The following is an 18,318-nucleotide window of genomic DNA, read 5'->3' as shown; positions in this document are numbered from 1 at the left end:
TTGAGCTCATACTTTCTGATACTTACTGAAATGCTTATGAATTGATGGGAAATATTCTTACATCTGCACACCTGATTATGACAAGTGTCTTTCTACGAGAGAATTTCCACTGACTTATGAAATGCCACATGGCTATTGAATTAAGGTTTTATGATTTGCTTTGTACATAGTTGCTTATTTCATTTGATATCTGGTTTCCAGCTGTGTTGCAGCATTGGTTTTATAAAATAAAATTAAATGCATTTGCTAATGTGAACACTTTCTGTCAACAGATCTATTAAATAATAATTTTATGATCCACATTCTTCGAAAAAGGACCACTTGGAAAGGAAAGAACAATAAGAAGGGACTAATAACAGTAACTGCATACTTAATTTTCTTTTCAAGTACTTGGTACTTTTTTTTTTTTTTTTTTTTTTTTTTTTTTTTTTTTTTTTTTTTAGAGTAAGTTGTTGTGATGCACCACTTTAATGACATAGACATTAAGATATGAATAGATATTTCCCTTATCTGCATTGTTGTCTTTAGTATACAATTTTTTCTGCTTGAGCTATGTCATATTTAGGTATAAGTTATTGCATTTGCTGCTGCTTTTTCCAGGCATAGTGCTACTGAATTTCACTTTGTATTACTCTGTTAAGCCAGTTTGACTACTGATTTATTTTTGTTGTTGCTGCACATTGGCTCTTATTAGTTGTAATGTTGCATTTGCTTTGCTAATTTATATTTATTGCTTGTAGCTTTGCCAGTTTGCATTTCTTGTCATTGCTGTTTGTGTTAATTGTTTTGTGCTGCTGCATTGCCTTGTCCCTTAGTTTATACATCTGAGCTCAGTAGATTTAAGTTAGCTTAAGAGGCGGTAGGCTATATAAGAGAATGAGTTGCAATGAATTGGAAGAAATGCATTGAGAAGTTATACAAAAAATGTTTTTTTTTTTTAGAAAAGGGGTACTGTACAATGAAGGATAATTATTTTGGAAGAAGATATGAATAAATTACAGAAAGCAGGTATAGATAGGACTTTTTGGGACTAATGATGAACGAAGGGAGATATCCAAGAAGTAAAGAAAGTTTTGTTTGCAAAATACTGCAGTAAAACAAACCCTGTCCTTTCCTTTTGTGTTATTCCGCTATGTGTTTGTGTACCCTTGTATATTTATGTTCTTCCTGTCTTTATGTATTTATCTGATAAGAGTTATGTTGTAGACTTTTTCTAATAATGTGTTATTTACTTTGTAAAGATGTTTAGACATTATTTATCGTGTTCTGTTCTAATGCTCATGTGTGAAATTAATTTTCGAAAACTATTCTCATTATTTTATTTATATATGTATATCATAATTACTGTAACACTGATGTACATGTTTATTTCTATTCTTTTGTAAAGCCTGTATTACTACAAATGTTATCTGTATTATTATGTTTTTAATAATGTTTTCTTTACCTTTGTAATTGTATTCTCATGTTATAAAATTGTAATTGACACCACTTCATCAAATTAAGTAACTTGTAAGCATTCATTTCAACGCACACATTTCTGTTGGTCACAATATGTGAGAAGTTGGGACTGTTAGTGTTTGCACATGTGTTAATAATTCAGCAAGGGACTGGTTAACAGCATTGCTGGTTCTAAGGCCAATTCGAAAAATTTTGTGAGTGCACAAGTGGTGGTTTATGGACTTGCTATATTGTCCATAAGACACTTCGATAGTGACTGTGTACCTGCACAGTCGCAACAGATGTCTGCTGGTCATGTCTACAAGGACTGCAGTGGGTCTGTAGATTTGATGACCCACCAATACCATACTCTCTACCAGGACTACAGTGGGTCTGCTCTGTGATGACCCACCTACCAATATTCTTCAAAACTTCGACTGACTCTGCTGTGGGTTTGCTCTTTTATGGCCCGTTACCTGTCTGCATGTCAAGAGTCAGCATTGCCTTTCCATTGGAAGGACAACAATACTTCTTCAAGACTGCATGGAAATCCATTACTTCCGCGTGCATTTTCTTTTTCTGATCAGACTTTGTGCAATGCAATCACAATTGTGATAAATGATCAGGACTGTCTTTATGACAACAATTTTTGCTTTTGACCAACAGTGCATTTGATATCTTTGCTATTATAATAATGAAAAATTTTATGGAATCATTATTGGCTACTGCCCAAAACAATTTTTTGTGGGGAGCATGGGCGCTATGTAAGTAGGCTGTTCAGGTTTTTATGTTGGTAACGCCACGTAGCGCTCTGTATGAAAATTACTGGCTGTGCTGTGTGCAGTCTGTGGCTGGTTGGCATTTTTGGAATATTCGCTATTGTAGTGTTGGGCAGTTGGATGTGAACAGCGCGTAGCGTTGCGCAGTTGGAGGTGAGCCGTCAGCAGTGGTGGATGTGGGGAGAGAGATGGTGGAGTTTTGAGAGCGGATGATCTGGACGTGTGTCCATCAGAGACCGTAAATTTGTAAGACTGGATGTCATGAACTGACATATATGTTATGACTTTTGAGCACTATTAAGGTAAATATATTGTTTGTTCTCTATCAAAATCTTTCATTTGCTAAGTATGCCTATCAGTAGTTAGAATCTTTTATTTAGCTGGCAGTATTGGCGCTCGCTGTATTGCAGTAGTTCGAGTAACGAAGATTTTTGTGAGGTAAGTGATTCATGAAAGGTATAGGTTATTGTAGGTCAGGGCCATTCTTTTGGAGGGATTATTAAAAGTCAGATTGCGTTGCGCTAAAAATATTGTGTGTCAGTTTAGTGTTGATCAGGATAAGTAAAGAGCGAAATGTCTGAGTACGTTCAGTTCTACTCAGCTGTTTGAAAATCAAATATCGTAAGGGGTATCCAAGCACAGTAATTCATTAATTTTTCTAAGGGGATGTTTCAATACGAGTGATATAACAAGGTTCTGCCAGCATAAAAGTGATATTTTTCTATATTTTTATGCCCAGGTTCCATGTTCTGGACAAATAAAAGTGGTCCGGACATTTCTACATCTACATGGTTACTCTGCAATTCACACTTAAGTGCCTGGCAGAGGGTTCATCCGACCATTTTCATACTACTTCTCTACCATTCCACTCTCGAGTGGCGCGTGGGAAAAAAGGAACACCTAAATCTTTCCGTTCAAGTTCTGAATTCTCTTATTTTATTATGATGATCATTTCTCCTACGTTGGTGGGTGTCAACAAATTTTTTGCGCATTCGGAAGAGAAAGTTGGTGATTGAAATTTTGTAAATAGATCTCGCCGCAAAGAAAACCGCCTTTGTTTCAGTGACTGCCACCCTAATTTGCGTATCATATGAGTGACATTCTCACCCGTAATGCGCGATAACACGAAACGGGCTGCCCTTCTTTGCACTTTTTCGATATCATCCGTCAATCCTACCCGGTAAGGATCCCACACCGTGCAGCAGTATTCCAGGAGAGGACGGACAAGTGTAATGGAGGCTGTCTCTTTAGTGGGTTTGTCACATTTTCTAAGTGTTCTGCCAACAAAGCGCAGTCTTTGTTTGCCTTCCCCACAATATTATCAATGTGGTCTTTCCAATTTAAGTTGATCGTAATTGTAATTCCTATGTATTTAGTGGAATTGACAGGCCTTAGATTTGTGTGATTTATCGTATATCCAAAATTTATCGGATTTCTTTTAGTGCCCATGTGGATGACGTCGCATTTTTCTTTGTTTAGTGCCAACTGCCACTTTTCGCACCATACAGAAATTCTCTCTAGATCATTTTGTAATTGGAATTCATTGTATGATGATTTTACTAGATGGTAAATTACAGCATCATCTGCAAACAATTTAAGGGGGCTGCTCAGATTGTCACCTAGATCATTTATGTCACTCAGGAACAGCAGAGGACCTATGACACTACGTTGCGGAACGCCAGATATCACTTCTGTTATACTCGATGATTTACCGTTTATCACTACGAACTGTGGTCTCCCTAAGAGGAAATCACGAATAGAGTCACACAACTGAGACGATACTCCACATGCACGCAATTTGATTAACAGTCGCTTGTGAGGAACCGCATCGAAAGCCTTCTGGAAACCTAGGAATATGGGATCGATCTGAGATCCCTTGTCGACAGCACTCATTACTTCATGGAGATAAAGAACTAGCTGTGTTGCACAAGAACGATATTTTCTGAATCCGCGTTGGTTATGTATCAATAAGTCATTTTCTTCAAGGTGATTCATAATGTTCGAGTACAGTATATGCTCCAAAATCCTACTGCATATTGAGGTCAGTGATATGGGTCTGTAATTCAATGGGTTACTCTTATTTCCTTTCTTGAATATTGATGTGACCTGTGCTACTTTCCAGTATTTAGCAACAGACCTTTCGTCAAGTAAGCGGTTGTATATGATTGCTAAGAAAGGCGCCATTGTGTCTGCATACTCTGAAAGTAACCTGACTGGTATACCATCTGGACCGGAAGACTTGTTTCGCAACACCTAAGATATCTAATTTTATGTCACTCATGCTAACAGCTAATTCTGTAACATTTATTTCATCTTCTTTCGTGAAGGAATTGCGGAAATTCCATCGCTATCGCGCAGTGACGGTATTGACTGTTTATTTGCCACTGGTGTACTTTACATACGAACAGAATCTCTTTGGGTTTTCTATCATATTTTAAGACAATGCATCATTGTGGAAACTATTAAAAGCATCTCGAATTGACGTCCGCACTAAATTTCGAGCTTCCGAGAAACTTAGTCAGTCTTGGGGATTTTGCATTCTTTTGAATTTGGCATGTTTTTATCGTTGCTTGTGCAACAGTGTTCTGACGTGTTTTGTGTACCATGGTGGATCAGTCCCGTCTCCCTATTAACTTATGAGGTATTAATCTATCTATTGCTGTCGATACTGTATCTTTGAATTTGAGCCATATCTGGTCTACACTTACATAATTAGCTTGGAAGGAATGGAGACTCTCTCTTAGGAAGGCATCAAGCGAATTTTTATCCGCTGTTTTAAATAGATATATTTTACGTTTATTTTTAGTGGTTTTCGTTGATATGGTTTGCAGCCTCATTACAATGACCTTGTGTTCACTAATCCCTGTATCCGTCATGACGCTCCCTATTAGAACAGGATTATTTGTGGCTAAGAGGTCAAGTGTGTTTTCGCAACCATTTACAATTCCAAACGGTTTGTGGCAGCATTATCGGAGGAGGAGAACACCTACAGTTACTTCCAACATAATGAAGCAAATGCTCATACAGCCAGCCGAACCCTGTAGTATATCCACACAATCTTCACGCTTGACGGAATTGTTTGCAGAGGTCAGTCTGCCCGCGGCCCTAACTGGCCACCTAGGTCATCTGATCTGTCAGTGTGCGCTTACTCTATTCTCCAGGCCATTTTTATCTGCTCCACCTGGGGCGAAAAGAGTCAGGGGTTAACAATTTGCACATACATTGAGGTGACAACATGGGATGGCAATAATAGACTCTGCACACAGAATGGTAGTTGGACCTAGACGCGTGACATTCCGTTCCGGAATTCGTTAGGGAATTCAATATTCCGAGACCCACATTGTCAAGAATATGCCGAGAATACCAAATTTCGGCCGGCCGGAGTGGCCGAGCGGTTAAAGGCGCTACAGTCTGGAACCGCTACGGTCGCAGGTTCGAATCCTGCCTCGGGCATGGATGTGTGTGATGTCCTTAGGTTAGTTAGGTTTAAGTAGTTCTAAGCTCTAGGGGACTTATGACCACAGCAGTTGAGTCCCATAGTGCTCAGAGCCATTTGAACCATTTTGAATACCAAATTTCAGGCATTACCTCTCACCTCGAACAACGCAGTGGCGACGGCCTTCACGTAACGACTGAGAGCAGTTACGTTTGCTTAAGAGTTGTCAGTGCTAACAGACCAGCAACCCTGAGTGAAATAACCGCAGAAATCAATGGGAGACGTTCGGTGAATATATCTGATAGGACAGTGTGGCGAAATTTGGTTTTAATGGGCTATAGCAGCAGATGACCGACGCCAGTACCTTTGCTAGCGGCACGACATCGCCTACAGCACCTCTCCCGGACTCGTGACCATATCGGTTGGATCCTAGACGACTGGAGTACCGTGTAGTGGTCAGATGAGTCCCCCATTTCAGATGGTAAGAACTGATAGTAGGGTTCGATTATGGTACAGACTCCACGAAGCCATAGATCCTAGTTGTCAACAAGGCACTGGGCAAGCTGGTGGTGGCTCCGTAATGGTGTGGGCTGTGTTTATACTGAATGGACCGGGTCCTCTGGACCACAAGAACCCATCATTGACTGGAAATGTTTATTTTCAGTTACTTGAAGACTATTTTCAGCCAGTCGTGGACTTCATGTTCCCAAACAACCATGGAATTTTTGTGGCTGACAATGCGCCATGACATAGCATCACAACTGTTCACGATTTGTTTGAAGAACTATCCTGACATTTCGATCGACTAATATGGCTACGCGCATCGCCCGACATGAATCCTATCGAGCATTTATGGCACATAATCGAGAGGTCAGTTCTTGCACAAAACCTTGCACCGGCAACACTTTCGCAATTACGGACAGCTATGGAGCCAACATGGCGCAGTATCTCTGCAAAGGACTTAAATGAGTTGTTGAGTCCATGCCATGTCGAGCTGCTGCTTGGAAAAAAAGATGTCCAACACAATATTAGGAGGTATCCCATGACTTTTGTCACTTCATTGTATGTATGAATGTATTTTGTGTGTGTTATGAGTGTGTGCGTGTGTATAGGTCGACTGGAAATGGTGATGTGATTGAAACTGCCATCGAGAAGTAAAGTGGAGAGTGCAGTTGCTTTTGGCCGAATACAATGAATTTTTTAGATATAGTTTGCATGCTGATCAAGCACAATATTTTATTAGTGACGGTATCATATTTTGATTTCCCCGCACTGAATTGTGGAATATAACTTGCTGTAACCATAACAGTTTTTCTTATGAATTTTTCTTGTGATATAGGGTAGCTTGATGACCCCCACACCCCCACGCCCAGGCAGCAAAACCATCTAACTGCTGAGGAATGTAAAAAAGTATGTGTTTCAAAATAAATGAATCATCTGCGCAGTAAAGCGACGCGTTTTTGCACCGTGAATTTGAGTCAAAGCTAAACTGTAGATCTCCACACCATTGGTTTGATTTTGAGGATACAGTTAGAAAACTAAGTACATTTTATTTCAAACCAGCCATGTCATATGGATGTACAGCTGTGTGACACATATGTAAACTGCTACAGCAAACGTCGTTCTTCATTACACGTATTCGAATAGTTCGTTAATTGATATAAGCGAATATGTTTTTCTCTTTATTCAAGCGGCGGAAAACTGAAGATATGTTGTTATAGCATGTTGAACAACTCTATCAAACACTGTTACACATACTTCGCATTTTTACTGAAACAGCCGTATTACGATTCGAAAAGCAAAAGACACTTTACGACTTATTAAACTGAAACTATTGACTGTCGTATTAAATAGTCGTTAATTATCATCATCTATCTACTAACAGTTGCTTCCTTCATCAATTCATATAATGAAACTGCACCTATAGATCTGACCTAAATGTTCATTTGTAACAGCTAAATATACCATGAAGATGGCTAAATTATAATGCTTCCGGACACTTGAGGAAGTGAGACATTGCGATGGTCGAGTAGGTAAAGTTCCGGATGAATGTCGGAGTAAACCTCCCATTACGTCGTCTGCTTCCTGGGAGTCTGCGTCATTTCGGCCTCACTACCGTGAATCGTAGAGAGACGCGAGCAAGGAAGGCTCACCGGACTTTTCTTCAGAGCCTATCTGCGGCACGTTTGGAGGAAACTGCGGTTGCAAAACTGTCAGCGACCGCAAGATAGGAAGAGCTGCGCAATCGGCTGCGCGCAGGCCCGCCTTATCGGCGTGCACCGGCCGCCTCCTGCCACTTCCGGCCGCCGCACATACGCTGCAGTGGCCGGACACGTCACTGTAGCTGGGGCTCCACCATCCGCTTGGGTATGCGAAACTGTGGAAACGTCTCGATGGTTCTTCATTCTCCGTATCACTGCCCACAAGATACTCAAGCGGGCAGGAAACAATCGCTGTTACACCAAAAAATACCTAAACGACATTTCCCATACATTGCAAGTATGAAGCGTGCCTTTGCCTTTCGCGGGGCACTGATCTATGGATTTATCATCCGAGTACACCTAATGATCCAACCAAAAATTTCAGTCTGAGGACCGCATATTCAGCTCATCCAAACAATGAAATGGCACAACGAGAAAATTCGAGAGATTAGAGCTAATACAGAGGCTTGCCAGCTTGCATTTTCCCCACGCGCCGTCAGCGAATGAAACAGGAATGGGGGATCAGTTAGTGGTACCGGAAGAGGTACTAGAATTACCCTCCGCCTCACACCTTTACGTGGCTTGCGGAGTATGATTCGTCTTATAACATAAACTGTTACGTTTCATAGATACATCAGAACGTCAGTTTTTCGTAGTAAAATCCGAGGTACGATCAAAAAGTTTCCGTTTGAGGGTGTTGCTGCAGCACATATGCATCACAGCGCGACTCCGACGCGGATATATAAGCACCGACACATAGGCAAGTGATCAGCGCAGCATTAATGTCCGTACGACTTGCGTAAGGGTAAGGAGAACTATGGTCACGTTATTACCAAATGGCTCCAAGAAGAACCAGGGTGTTGCTACTCATTTCTTAGCTGCCAAACAGCAAACAACGGTAGACATCCATCGGAGAGTGAAGAATGTTATAACAAATCATTTAAGTGTACGACGCCTTCTGTAGGGTGATGTTTAAAATTATGAGATTCGTCCTAACAAAGTCTAAAAGATCCCAAATGAGAAACAAAACCAAATATGAATATTTTAACCTTTAATTATATAGAATATACACTACTGGCCACTAAAATTGCTACACCAAGAAGAAAGGCAGATAATAAACGGGTATTCATTGGGCAAATATATTATACTAGAACTGGCATGTGATTACATTATCACGTAGTTTGGGTGCACAAGTCCGGAGAAATCAGTACCAAGAACAACCACCTCTGCCTTAATAACGGCCTTGATACGCCTGGGCATTGAGTCAAACAGAGCTTGGATGGCGTGTACAGGTACAACTGCCCATGCAGCTTCAACACGATACCACTGTTCATCAAGAGTAGTGACTGGCGTATTGTGACGAGCCAGTTGCTCTGCCACCATTGACCAGACGTTTTCAATTGGTGAGAGATCTGGAGAATGTGCTGGCCAGGGCAGCAGTCGAACATTTTCTGTATCCAGAAAGGCCCGTACAGGACCTGCAACATGCGGTCGTGCATTATCCTGCTGAAATGTAGGGTTTCGCAGGGATCGAATGAAGGGTAGAGCCACGGGTCGTAACACATATGAAATTTAATGTCCACTGTTCAAAGTGTCGTCAATGCAAACAAGAGGTAACCGAGACGTGTAACCAATGGCACCCCATACCATCACGCAGGGTGATACGCCAGTACTGCGATGACGAATACACGCTTCCAATGTGCGTTCACCACGATGTCGCCAAACACGGATGCGACCATCATGATGGTGTAAACAGAACCTGGATTCATCCGAAACAATGACGTTTTGCCATTCGTGCACCCAGGTTCGTCGTTGAGTACACCATCGCAGGCGCTCCTGTCTGTGATGCGGCGTCAAGGTTAACCGCAGCCACGGTCTCCGAGCTATTAGTCCATGCTGCTGCAAACGTCGTCGAACTGTTCGTGCAGATGGTTGTTGTCTTGCAAACGTTCCCATCTGTTGACTCGGGAATCGAGACGTGGCTGCACGATCCGTTACAGCCATGCAGATAAGATGCATGTTATCTCGACCGCTAGCGATACGAGGCCGTTGGGATCCAGCACGGTGTTCTGTATTACCCTCCTGAACCCACCGATTCCATATTCTGGTAACATTCATTGGATCTCGACCAACACGAGCAGCAATGTCGCGATACGATAAACCGCAACCGCGATAGGCTACAATCCGACCTGTAACGAAGTCGGAAACGTGATGGTACGCATTTCTCCTCCTTACACGAGGCATCACAACAACGTTTCACCAGGCAACTTCTGTTTGTGTATGAGAAATCGATTGGAAACTTTCCTCATGTCAGCACGTTGTAGGTGTCGCCACCGGCGTCAACCTTGTGTGAATGCTCTGAAAAGCTAATCATTTGCATATCACACCACCTTCTTCCTGTTGGTTAAATTTCGCGTCTGTAGTACGTCATCTTCGTGGTGTAGCAATTTTAATGGCCAGTAGTGTATTATAGAAGGACTGTAAGGAAGAACGAGGGGATTATTTTGTGATGGTAAGTGGTGAAGTGGTGAGAAGGAAGTGTGTTGTGGCCGGGGCTGTGGTGGCGGCACCTGCTGGTCGGTGGTGAGGGTGACGCTCTGCCCCTCGACGAGCAGCAACTCCGCCGTGGCGCCGCCCTGCAGCAGCCCCGTGCGGATCTCCGGGCCGCGCGTGTCCAGCGCGATGGCCACCGGCCAGTCTGCGCCGATCGCGTGGCTGTAGCGGTCCACCGCCTCGCGCACCAGCCGCACCTGTGCAGCGGATGCCAGCGCTGCACTCGATCTGCGCACTCTTACAGCTTATGTCTGTGTCTGAAATGACAAAATGAGGGTGGACCCAGCAGCGGAAACAAATTTTAGCAGTTTACGCTAATAAATTAACATAAACACAACAGAAACAGTACCAATACAGTGGTATTGACGGTTGAGTAATTTGTTAACGGTTTCCTCCTTTTGTATTGTAGTTTTCTTAGTGCTAGAGAATAATATAGTAGCAGCAATTTTGTAGAATTACAATTATTTCCTAAATGTTTATAAGTACCATAAAGAAACAAATAATACATATATTGGGTGTCTCTCCTAAGGACCGTGAGGTCATTTTCTCTTGTGTTTTGGCAGAGTTTTGGAATTTCTTTCTTGCAGTGTGTAGATGTAGTCAGCCCAAACAAATCTGCTCATCAAGTCCTTCATGCGATGCCCAGCGTCGGTGGAAAATGTAGGTTTTGTTTCCCGTTATAAAGAAAAAGATTTTTAAAGTGGAAGTTTACGTGCGCATCCGATAGAGCGGTCCCAAATTAGTCTAACGCCTTAGTGAAATGCATACATTTGATTGTTGTTTGTACTGTCGGAATGTCCGACAGAACAGACATCACTTAAACACATAAATTTCAGTAATAGGGCGAATGCTCCTTAACGTTTGTTTCATTGCGGATGCGATACCATCAAAATAGCTCTGAGCACTATGGGACTTAACTTCTAAGGTCATCAGTCCCCTAGAACTTAGAACCACTTAATCCTAACTAACCTAAGGACATCACACACATCCATGCCCGAGGCAAGATTGCGCTACTATCGTCCGAACTCGTAAGAGAATTAATAATTTGTGAGCAGGGGGTTAACGGACGAGGGACGCTGCATTGCAGCATGGGGTGAGATGAGGAGTTGATCACGAGACCGTGTCCAGATGACCGAAGCGGTTAAGGCAACGACTCATGAGAGGTGGAGAATACGGTTTCGAGTCCCGGTCCGGCAGGAATTTTCAATTCTCGCGTTGCATTACCACAGTGCCCGGTGCGGCTGGAAGTCCCGAAATCCCACCCATCCCTTCCCCTTCTTACCCCATCTCTATTTCACAAAAAATAGCTCGTTAGTTGTTTTATCAACATGTATTAACACGAACAATTAACTTCGTAGAGTAATCAATACGGCAGCAGCGAATGAGCAGTGTTTCTGCGTGGCGTGGGGCATAGCGGTGCTGTCCTGCTCGATTACGGGTTATTCTTCGTGTTTTACTTTCCCTATTAATGCAAATCCACTAGACTAATTTGGGACGACTCTGTCGAGTGGGCAAGTAAAATTCCGCTTTAAAAACCATTTTGTTTGCAACGTGAAACAAATGATGCTTTCTGTCGACGTTGGGCGTAGCATGAAAGACACGATGAGTACTATTTGTTTGGGCTGAGTCCAATTACTCGTTGTAAAAAAAGAAATTGTAAATATCTGCTAAACACCAGAGAAAACTCGCCTGACGACTCTTACGAGAGACATCCTGTATTCATTATTATCGATAAAAATTTGACTGTATGGCCTACGTTACCTTTCTAGGTAACAGGCTGCAATATGAAAAACAAATAAATAAAAGAAATATTGCATACTTTAAACGTTGGAGAAAGATTAACGTTAAATATACACAGATGTCAAATACAAACATGCCTCATAGCAACACGTCCTCATAAGGACACTGTGCTTCAGCGTATTAACCAGTATGAATAACGTTGTTCAATAATTCGACAAACCTAATTTTCTGATGTTGGATATAAGCTTCACTTACTGAATTTTTCCTCCAATCTGGTTAACATAAACTTTAATTAAAAAATCGAAAACGAAAAATTTTCGCATATATATTTATGTGTACTCTTTCTTGTTCTCATGTGAGGTATCCGTCCCGCAAAGTTTCTTCAACTGTTTCCACTACACCTTTTAAATACAAAGCACATATTCACTGAGAAAATGTTTTCGTTTTTAAAAATTGGTGGACACATTCTTCAGTATACCGAGGTATTAGAATAAGGTCCAGCAAAAAATAAAATCAACAAGTTAGTAACTAAATAAATAGGGGAGAATAATGTGCATTGTTAATAGGTAATGGTTATAAAATCTCAGGGAAGTCTTACCATATATGGAGCCGTAGACATAAAATGAATGAATATATTTAAAATGTGATTTCATTAATTCTACGTAATTTTGAAGCCGTGGATCAAATCTTTACAAAACCGAAGTATACCAGGCAATTAGGTACTAAGTTCAGCAATCTCTGAATAAAGAAGTAATATATATTTGCTGCAGTAGTAGAACTCAAAGCCTTCATGGTATTACTTTCGTTACTGTAACTAAAACCAGACAGATGAAGTGTTATTGATAAAATTGTCCTTGGAACCAGTAACTCCCACAAACCCACAGTTTCAGTAATATTTGGAAAATGTATAATCAAATCACAGTGGTCAATCGTATGTGTTAGTGGACACTACAATTGAAAAGAGAACCAAACCACGTTTCTGTAAAGAAAACACAAATAATTGTTTAAATAATATTTAACGGCAGTCTGTTATCATTCATCATGAGCACGCATGTACGAGAATGCTGGTTCATTTATTTATGAACCAACTATTGCTTATATTTAGTTAAATGAGCTGAATGTAACAGAATGTTTATCACATTTCTTTATTTAAATGTTGTAATGTATTACTGTAGTCCAGGAACTGGTCATGTTGAGTCAGATGAAGTCTGTAGCATTCAGCAATTTATCTGGGGAACTATAAATAAAAGTAATTCGTTTTAAATAAAATGACAACTTTTCTTAAATATTCTTAAACGACGTTTGCAACAAAAATTTAAATCCAGACACATATGGTAACCGTAACAACAGCATTGACACTTAATTACTCTTTATCGCAATAAAATGTGATTTATGCGGCAAAAGAAATTAGTGCCCATACATGTGAATTAACATACTTTGCAGGTGCAATACCTGCTTTCATGTTTGAATTCAGTTAACTGTGCCTCACTCAGGAACATAGACTACTTAATTCACTAATTAAAAATGGCATTCAGCATGTCATATGGATATACGGTTTTTAAGGTTTCGTAGCATTTATTACATTCAACTTACAATTATAAATAGCACATCAAATGAAAGAGCAACTCAGAAAGTTTCGTTTGTACAGCTCTGAGCAAAGGGAACGGTATGGAGCGACCAAGAGTGACTGAAGAACGTGTTAAAGGAGTGAGAATCTTCCACGCGTAGCCCCAAGAAATCAGTTCACAAGGCTAGTCGTGAGTTAGCAGTTCCAGTGACCTCTGTGTGGAGACTTTCAAGGAGACGCTTACAACTACGTCCTTATCGTTTGCAGCTGTTACAAGTTCTAAAGCCTGCAGACTACGCTTTACGTGCCAACTTTGCAAAAGAAGTGTTGCTGCAAGACGATGAAGATTTCTGGATCGTGTCGTTTTCAGTGATGAATCGACATTTCACCGAAGCTGAAATGTGGGCGCACATAATGTGAACTGAATGTTTCGTGTGCCATATCCCGGCGAAAAGTTTATGGACCTTTCCTTTCCAGTGAAGCGACTGTAACTGGTGTTTCTTACCTCCTCAACTGGAAGAAGCTGAACAAGAGAAACTTTTTTGGCCGTAAGATGGTGCGCCACCTCACTGGCATAACTCAGTGCGCGATTGGTTATACGACGCTGTACCCGACCATTGGATTGGCCTTTCACAGACGGTCTGACGCGCTGCAAGTTTTACCTTCTGGGTTCATAAAGGATCGTGCGCATGTGTCTCCTCTACCAGCTAATCTACACAACTGCAGAAACAGCATTGTTCTAACAATTATTCCAGACACACTGATCAAGGTTGGGAAGGAACTCGCCTATCAGCTCGATATTTGACGAATGTACTCACGATGAACACTTCAAGAAAAACTGTTTGAGTTGGTTTTTCATTTGCCGCATTATTTAAAACTGTAAATTGGATGTAATAAATGCTACAAGGCCTTAAAACCCGTATATTCATTTTGAAACAAGCTGTATTAAACGTATTATTTTCTACCCTTTAGAGACGAACGCTCAGAGGTGTAAATACGCGATTTGGATTTTAATCAGATCATCAATATTACGTTGCCTTGAGTTTGGCGCGTTATTCATCTGTGATATTTGTGAGCAAAGGAAAAACCAACGTTTTCGGGGCATAGGGGTTAGGGTTGTACACATCCATCTCTATCCAGGAGTTAGCCCTCCAAAATCCGCATGAATTTCGCTTTAAGGCAGATTCATGATACCTGCTCCATCTTGTGGTTGGCAACAATTAGACTCGTTTAGCGGATACGTCAGGTATTCTCCCAGTTGCATGAAGTTAAATGTAACGCGGTAGTATTTTGCCTTCATGCATGTAATATTATACCAGTTCGTTTGCGTATTTTATTCGATATGAGACCGCGATTGACAGTGGGTGATCAGATAACTGATCCTTCTTTTGGTTGATACTGTATAGCATCACGCACTAATATTTTTCTGTAGTGTTACACGCCTGAGATTAATTTGAGCTGAACTCTGACTGTAGGGAATGGTGACGGTTACCCGTTCCTGAGAAGGATGTGATCAGCAGCACGAAGGCCGTTTGGAAATGTAGACGTGTCATCTTCGACCGAGAGATATGTGTTACTGCTCTATAGAAAACAGTGTGGAGGCAGTGGCTTATAGCCCTACGGGCGACCCCTGTGGCGGGACCAGTGAATTGAGGCTAAACGCACTCTTGCAGCTAAAAAAAAAAACAGCCAGAGTCCAACAGTGTTGGAGAGTGATAACACCTTTAATACGGAGGAATGCCTAACGGCGAGCGATGTTTCCCGCCAAAAAGCAGAGAAGTGAATTTGATTGGTGGAGTCTTTAATCGTAGGAGGAGCTTTTGAATATTGTAGAACAGTGACCCATACGGAGTATGAACTGCAGACTATTGGCTGGCAGCTTCACGGCCGGTGTAGTGGGAGACACTGCTCTTGTAACGGTTGTAAGGATTCGTTGCAGGGAGACCACATGTGGACGCAGCGAGCCTCGCTGGAAAGAGTGTAAGAGACTCTTAAAAACGATTCAAATGGCTCTGAGCACTATGGGACTTAACATCTGAGGTCATCAGTCCCCTAGAACTTAGAACTACTTAAACCTAACTAACCTAAGGACATCACGCACATCCATGCCCGAGGCAGGATTCGAACCTGCGACAGTAGCAGTCGCGCGGTTCCGGACTGAAGCGCCTAGAACCGCTTGGTCACCGCGGCCAGCGTAAGAGACTCTCCTGCGGCTGTCGAAAGAGAACACATCGTGTGTGAGCGACTTAGAGGCTTTTCTGACAAGACCGTCAATGAAGATTCTCACCGTAAGAATTTCCAAAGTGTCAATTTCACCACAAGAAACGAGTTAGTCGCTTCTCGTTAATAAGAGTGACGATTTCTTGTTTCTCTGAGGAGTGTGAGAGATACTGAAGTGTCTTTTTTTATGATCGAATACTTGAGTTGCGTTTCTGTTCCTGGCTTATGAGCAAGCAGGAATCGCGACTTGTGTTCTGTGTCATACTAAAGCGGTCTCCGCCCTAGGAGTTTGTTGACAGTGTATTACGTCCTCTATATACACAGAATTTTATCTACTTACCGTACCCCCCTGCCCAGCGACCAACGGCACTGGGCAGATTGACACTGCAGTACCACGTCTACCAGCACTGAAATCGATGATATACGGACCGCGGCTTGGCAGGCAGGGAAACAATCACTACAATGTGTTGGTTCCGGCTGCTAGTTCTCTCAGCTCTTTACTGTCACTGTCAGTCAGGGTGCAGGTATTCGGTTTCAGAGGGCTAATCAATATCAACCAACTACGCGGAGAGGCTACGCGGTTTTACGCGCCATTTCACGGACTGCGTGGCCCCTCCCGCCAGAGGTTCGAGTCCTCCCTCGGGCATGGGTGTGTGTGTTGTTTTAAGCATAAGTTAGTTTAAGTAATGTGTAAGTCTAGTGACCGATGACGGAAGCAGTTTGGTCCCATAACAATTAACACACATTTGAACATTTTTTTGAATATCAACCAAATTAGTGTATCAGTCTAATAAACACAGGCTCGGCTTTGAGCCATTCTCAAAGCTAGATTAAAATTAGCGTTTAACATTGTTTGTTGATTTAATACATTTATTTCATTTCTCCGAAAATAAATATCTAGGTGTATTCATTCCAGGAGGGTATATGTTCAACGTTATTGATTTCCTGATTAAGCTAGTGTCGAGCGGCATGAAAGGGGAGCAGTAGTTGAGAAGGGAGTGAGGCAGCGTTGTAGGCTATCCCCGATGTACATTGAGCAAGCAGTAAAAGAAACAAAAGAAAAATTTCGAGTAGGAATTAAAATCCATGCAGAAGAAATAAAAACTTTTTGGTTTGCCAACGACATCGTATTTCTGTCAGAGGCATCAAAGGTCCTGGAAGAGCAGTTGAACGGAATGGACAGTGTCTTGAAAGGAGGATATAAGATTAAAATCAACTGAAGCAAAACGATAATAATGGAATGTAGTCGTGTTAAATTAGGCGATGCTGAGGGAATTAGATTAGGAAATGAGCCACTTAAAGTAGTAAATGAGTTTTACTGTTTGGAGAGCAAAATAACAGATGATGGTCGAAGATTAAATGGGTAGATCACGCAGCTAATGATGAGGCACTGAACAGACTTGGAGAAAAGAGAATTTTTGGCACAACTTGACTAGAAGAAGGGATCGGTTAATAGGGCACATTATTAGCATCAAGGGATCACCAATTTAGTATTGGAGGGAAGCGTGGAGGGTAAAAATCGTAGAGGGAGACCAAGAGATGAATACACTAAGCAGATTCAGAAGGATGTATTTTGCAGTAGTTACTCGGAGATGAAGAGGCTTGCACAGGATAGAGCGTCGTGGAGAGCTGCATCAAACCAGTCTCTGGACTGAAGGCCACAACAGCAACAAAGTTACGCAAATTTAGGCGAGCTATCGGCCACTAGAATTAGTACAAGATAAGGTGAATTTGTTTGCGAATTTGTGCGGCCCCAGGGTCGATAGTACGACGTGGCAGGGCGGGCCGCATTGGCGGCTGAAAAAGATGGTTCAAATGGCTCTAATCACTATGGGACTTAACATCTGAGGTCATCAGTCCCCTATGCTTAGAACTACTTAGACCTCACTAACCTAAGAACATCGCACACATCCATGCCCGAGGCAGAATTCAAACCTGCGACTGTAGCAGCAGCGCGGTTCCGGACTGAAGCGTCTAGAACCGCTCGGCCACAGCGGCTGGCTAATGGCGGCTCCAGTCGAGCATGTGCGGCAGCAAAGGATCGGACGTGGAGAATATCCCGAAGCTTGGAATTTGGACGGCTGTTACTCGCGTGTCCTTTGTGCAGGAGATGCTCCAAGACATGACGGAGTATCAGACAATCTTAAAGATGGCTAAGTTACAGCTCTTGTGAGTAACTCACAGTCAGATATTAGCGCAAATCGAAATAAGTCTGCAATCTCAGAAAAATGAGGCACATACAATGACACAACAATACCTCAATAACTTCACAATTGCAGAAGTTAATATTTCACAGTGAATAAACTTTACACAATGAATCTATGAATTAACAACTTTTAAGCTCTTCATGCGATCTCAAGAAATGGTATCTCGGATGATAGCATT

The 18,318-nt window shown here is 41.8% G+C and overlaps 1 protein-coding gene across 1 annotated transcript in view; it reads right to left on the bottom strand.

The window, feature by feature from the left end:
- The window catches only part of LOC126440775 (pyruvate kinase-like), an 84,968-nt gene that overhangs the window by 58,933 nt on the left and 7,717 nt on the right, over window positions 1–18,318 (bottom strand). Inside the window, exon 2 of the mRNA XM_050090676.1 lies at window positions 10,424–10,603. Within this exon, the coding sequence (XP_049946633.1) occupies window positions 10,424–10,603 (180 nt within the window). The remainder of the gene's footprint in view (window positions 1–10,423; window positions 10,604–18,318) is intronic.

This window comes from Schistocerca serialis, chromosome 1 (genome assembly GCF_023864345.2).
Source record: "Schistocerca serialis cubense isolate TAMUIC-IGC-003099 chromosome 1, iqSchSeri2.2, whole genome shotgun sequence".
Lineage (NCBI taxonomy): Eukaryota > Metazoa > Arthropoda > Insecta > Orthoptera > Acrididae > Schistocerca > Schistocerca serialis.
This window is presented reverse-complemented; position numbering and strand designations above follow the sequence as displayed.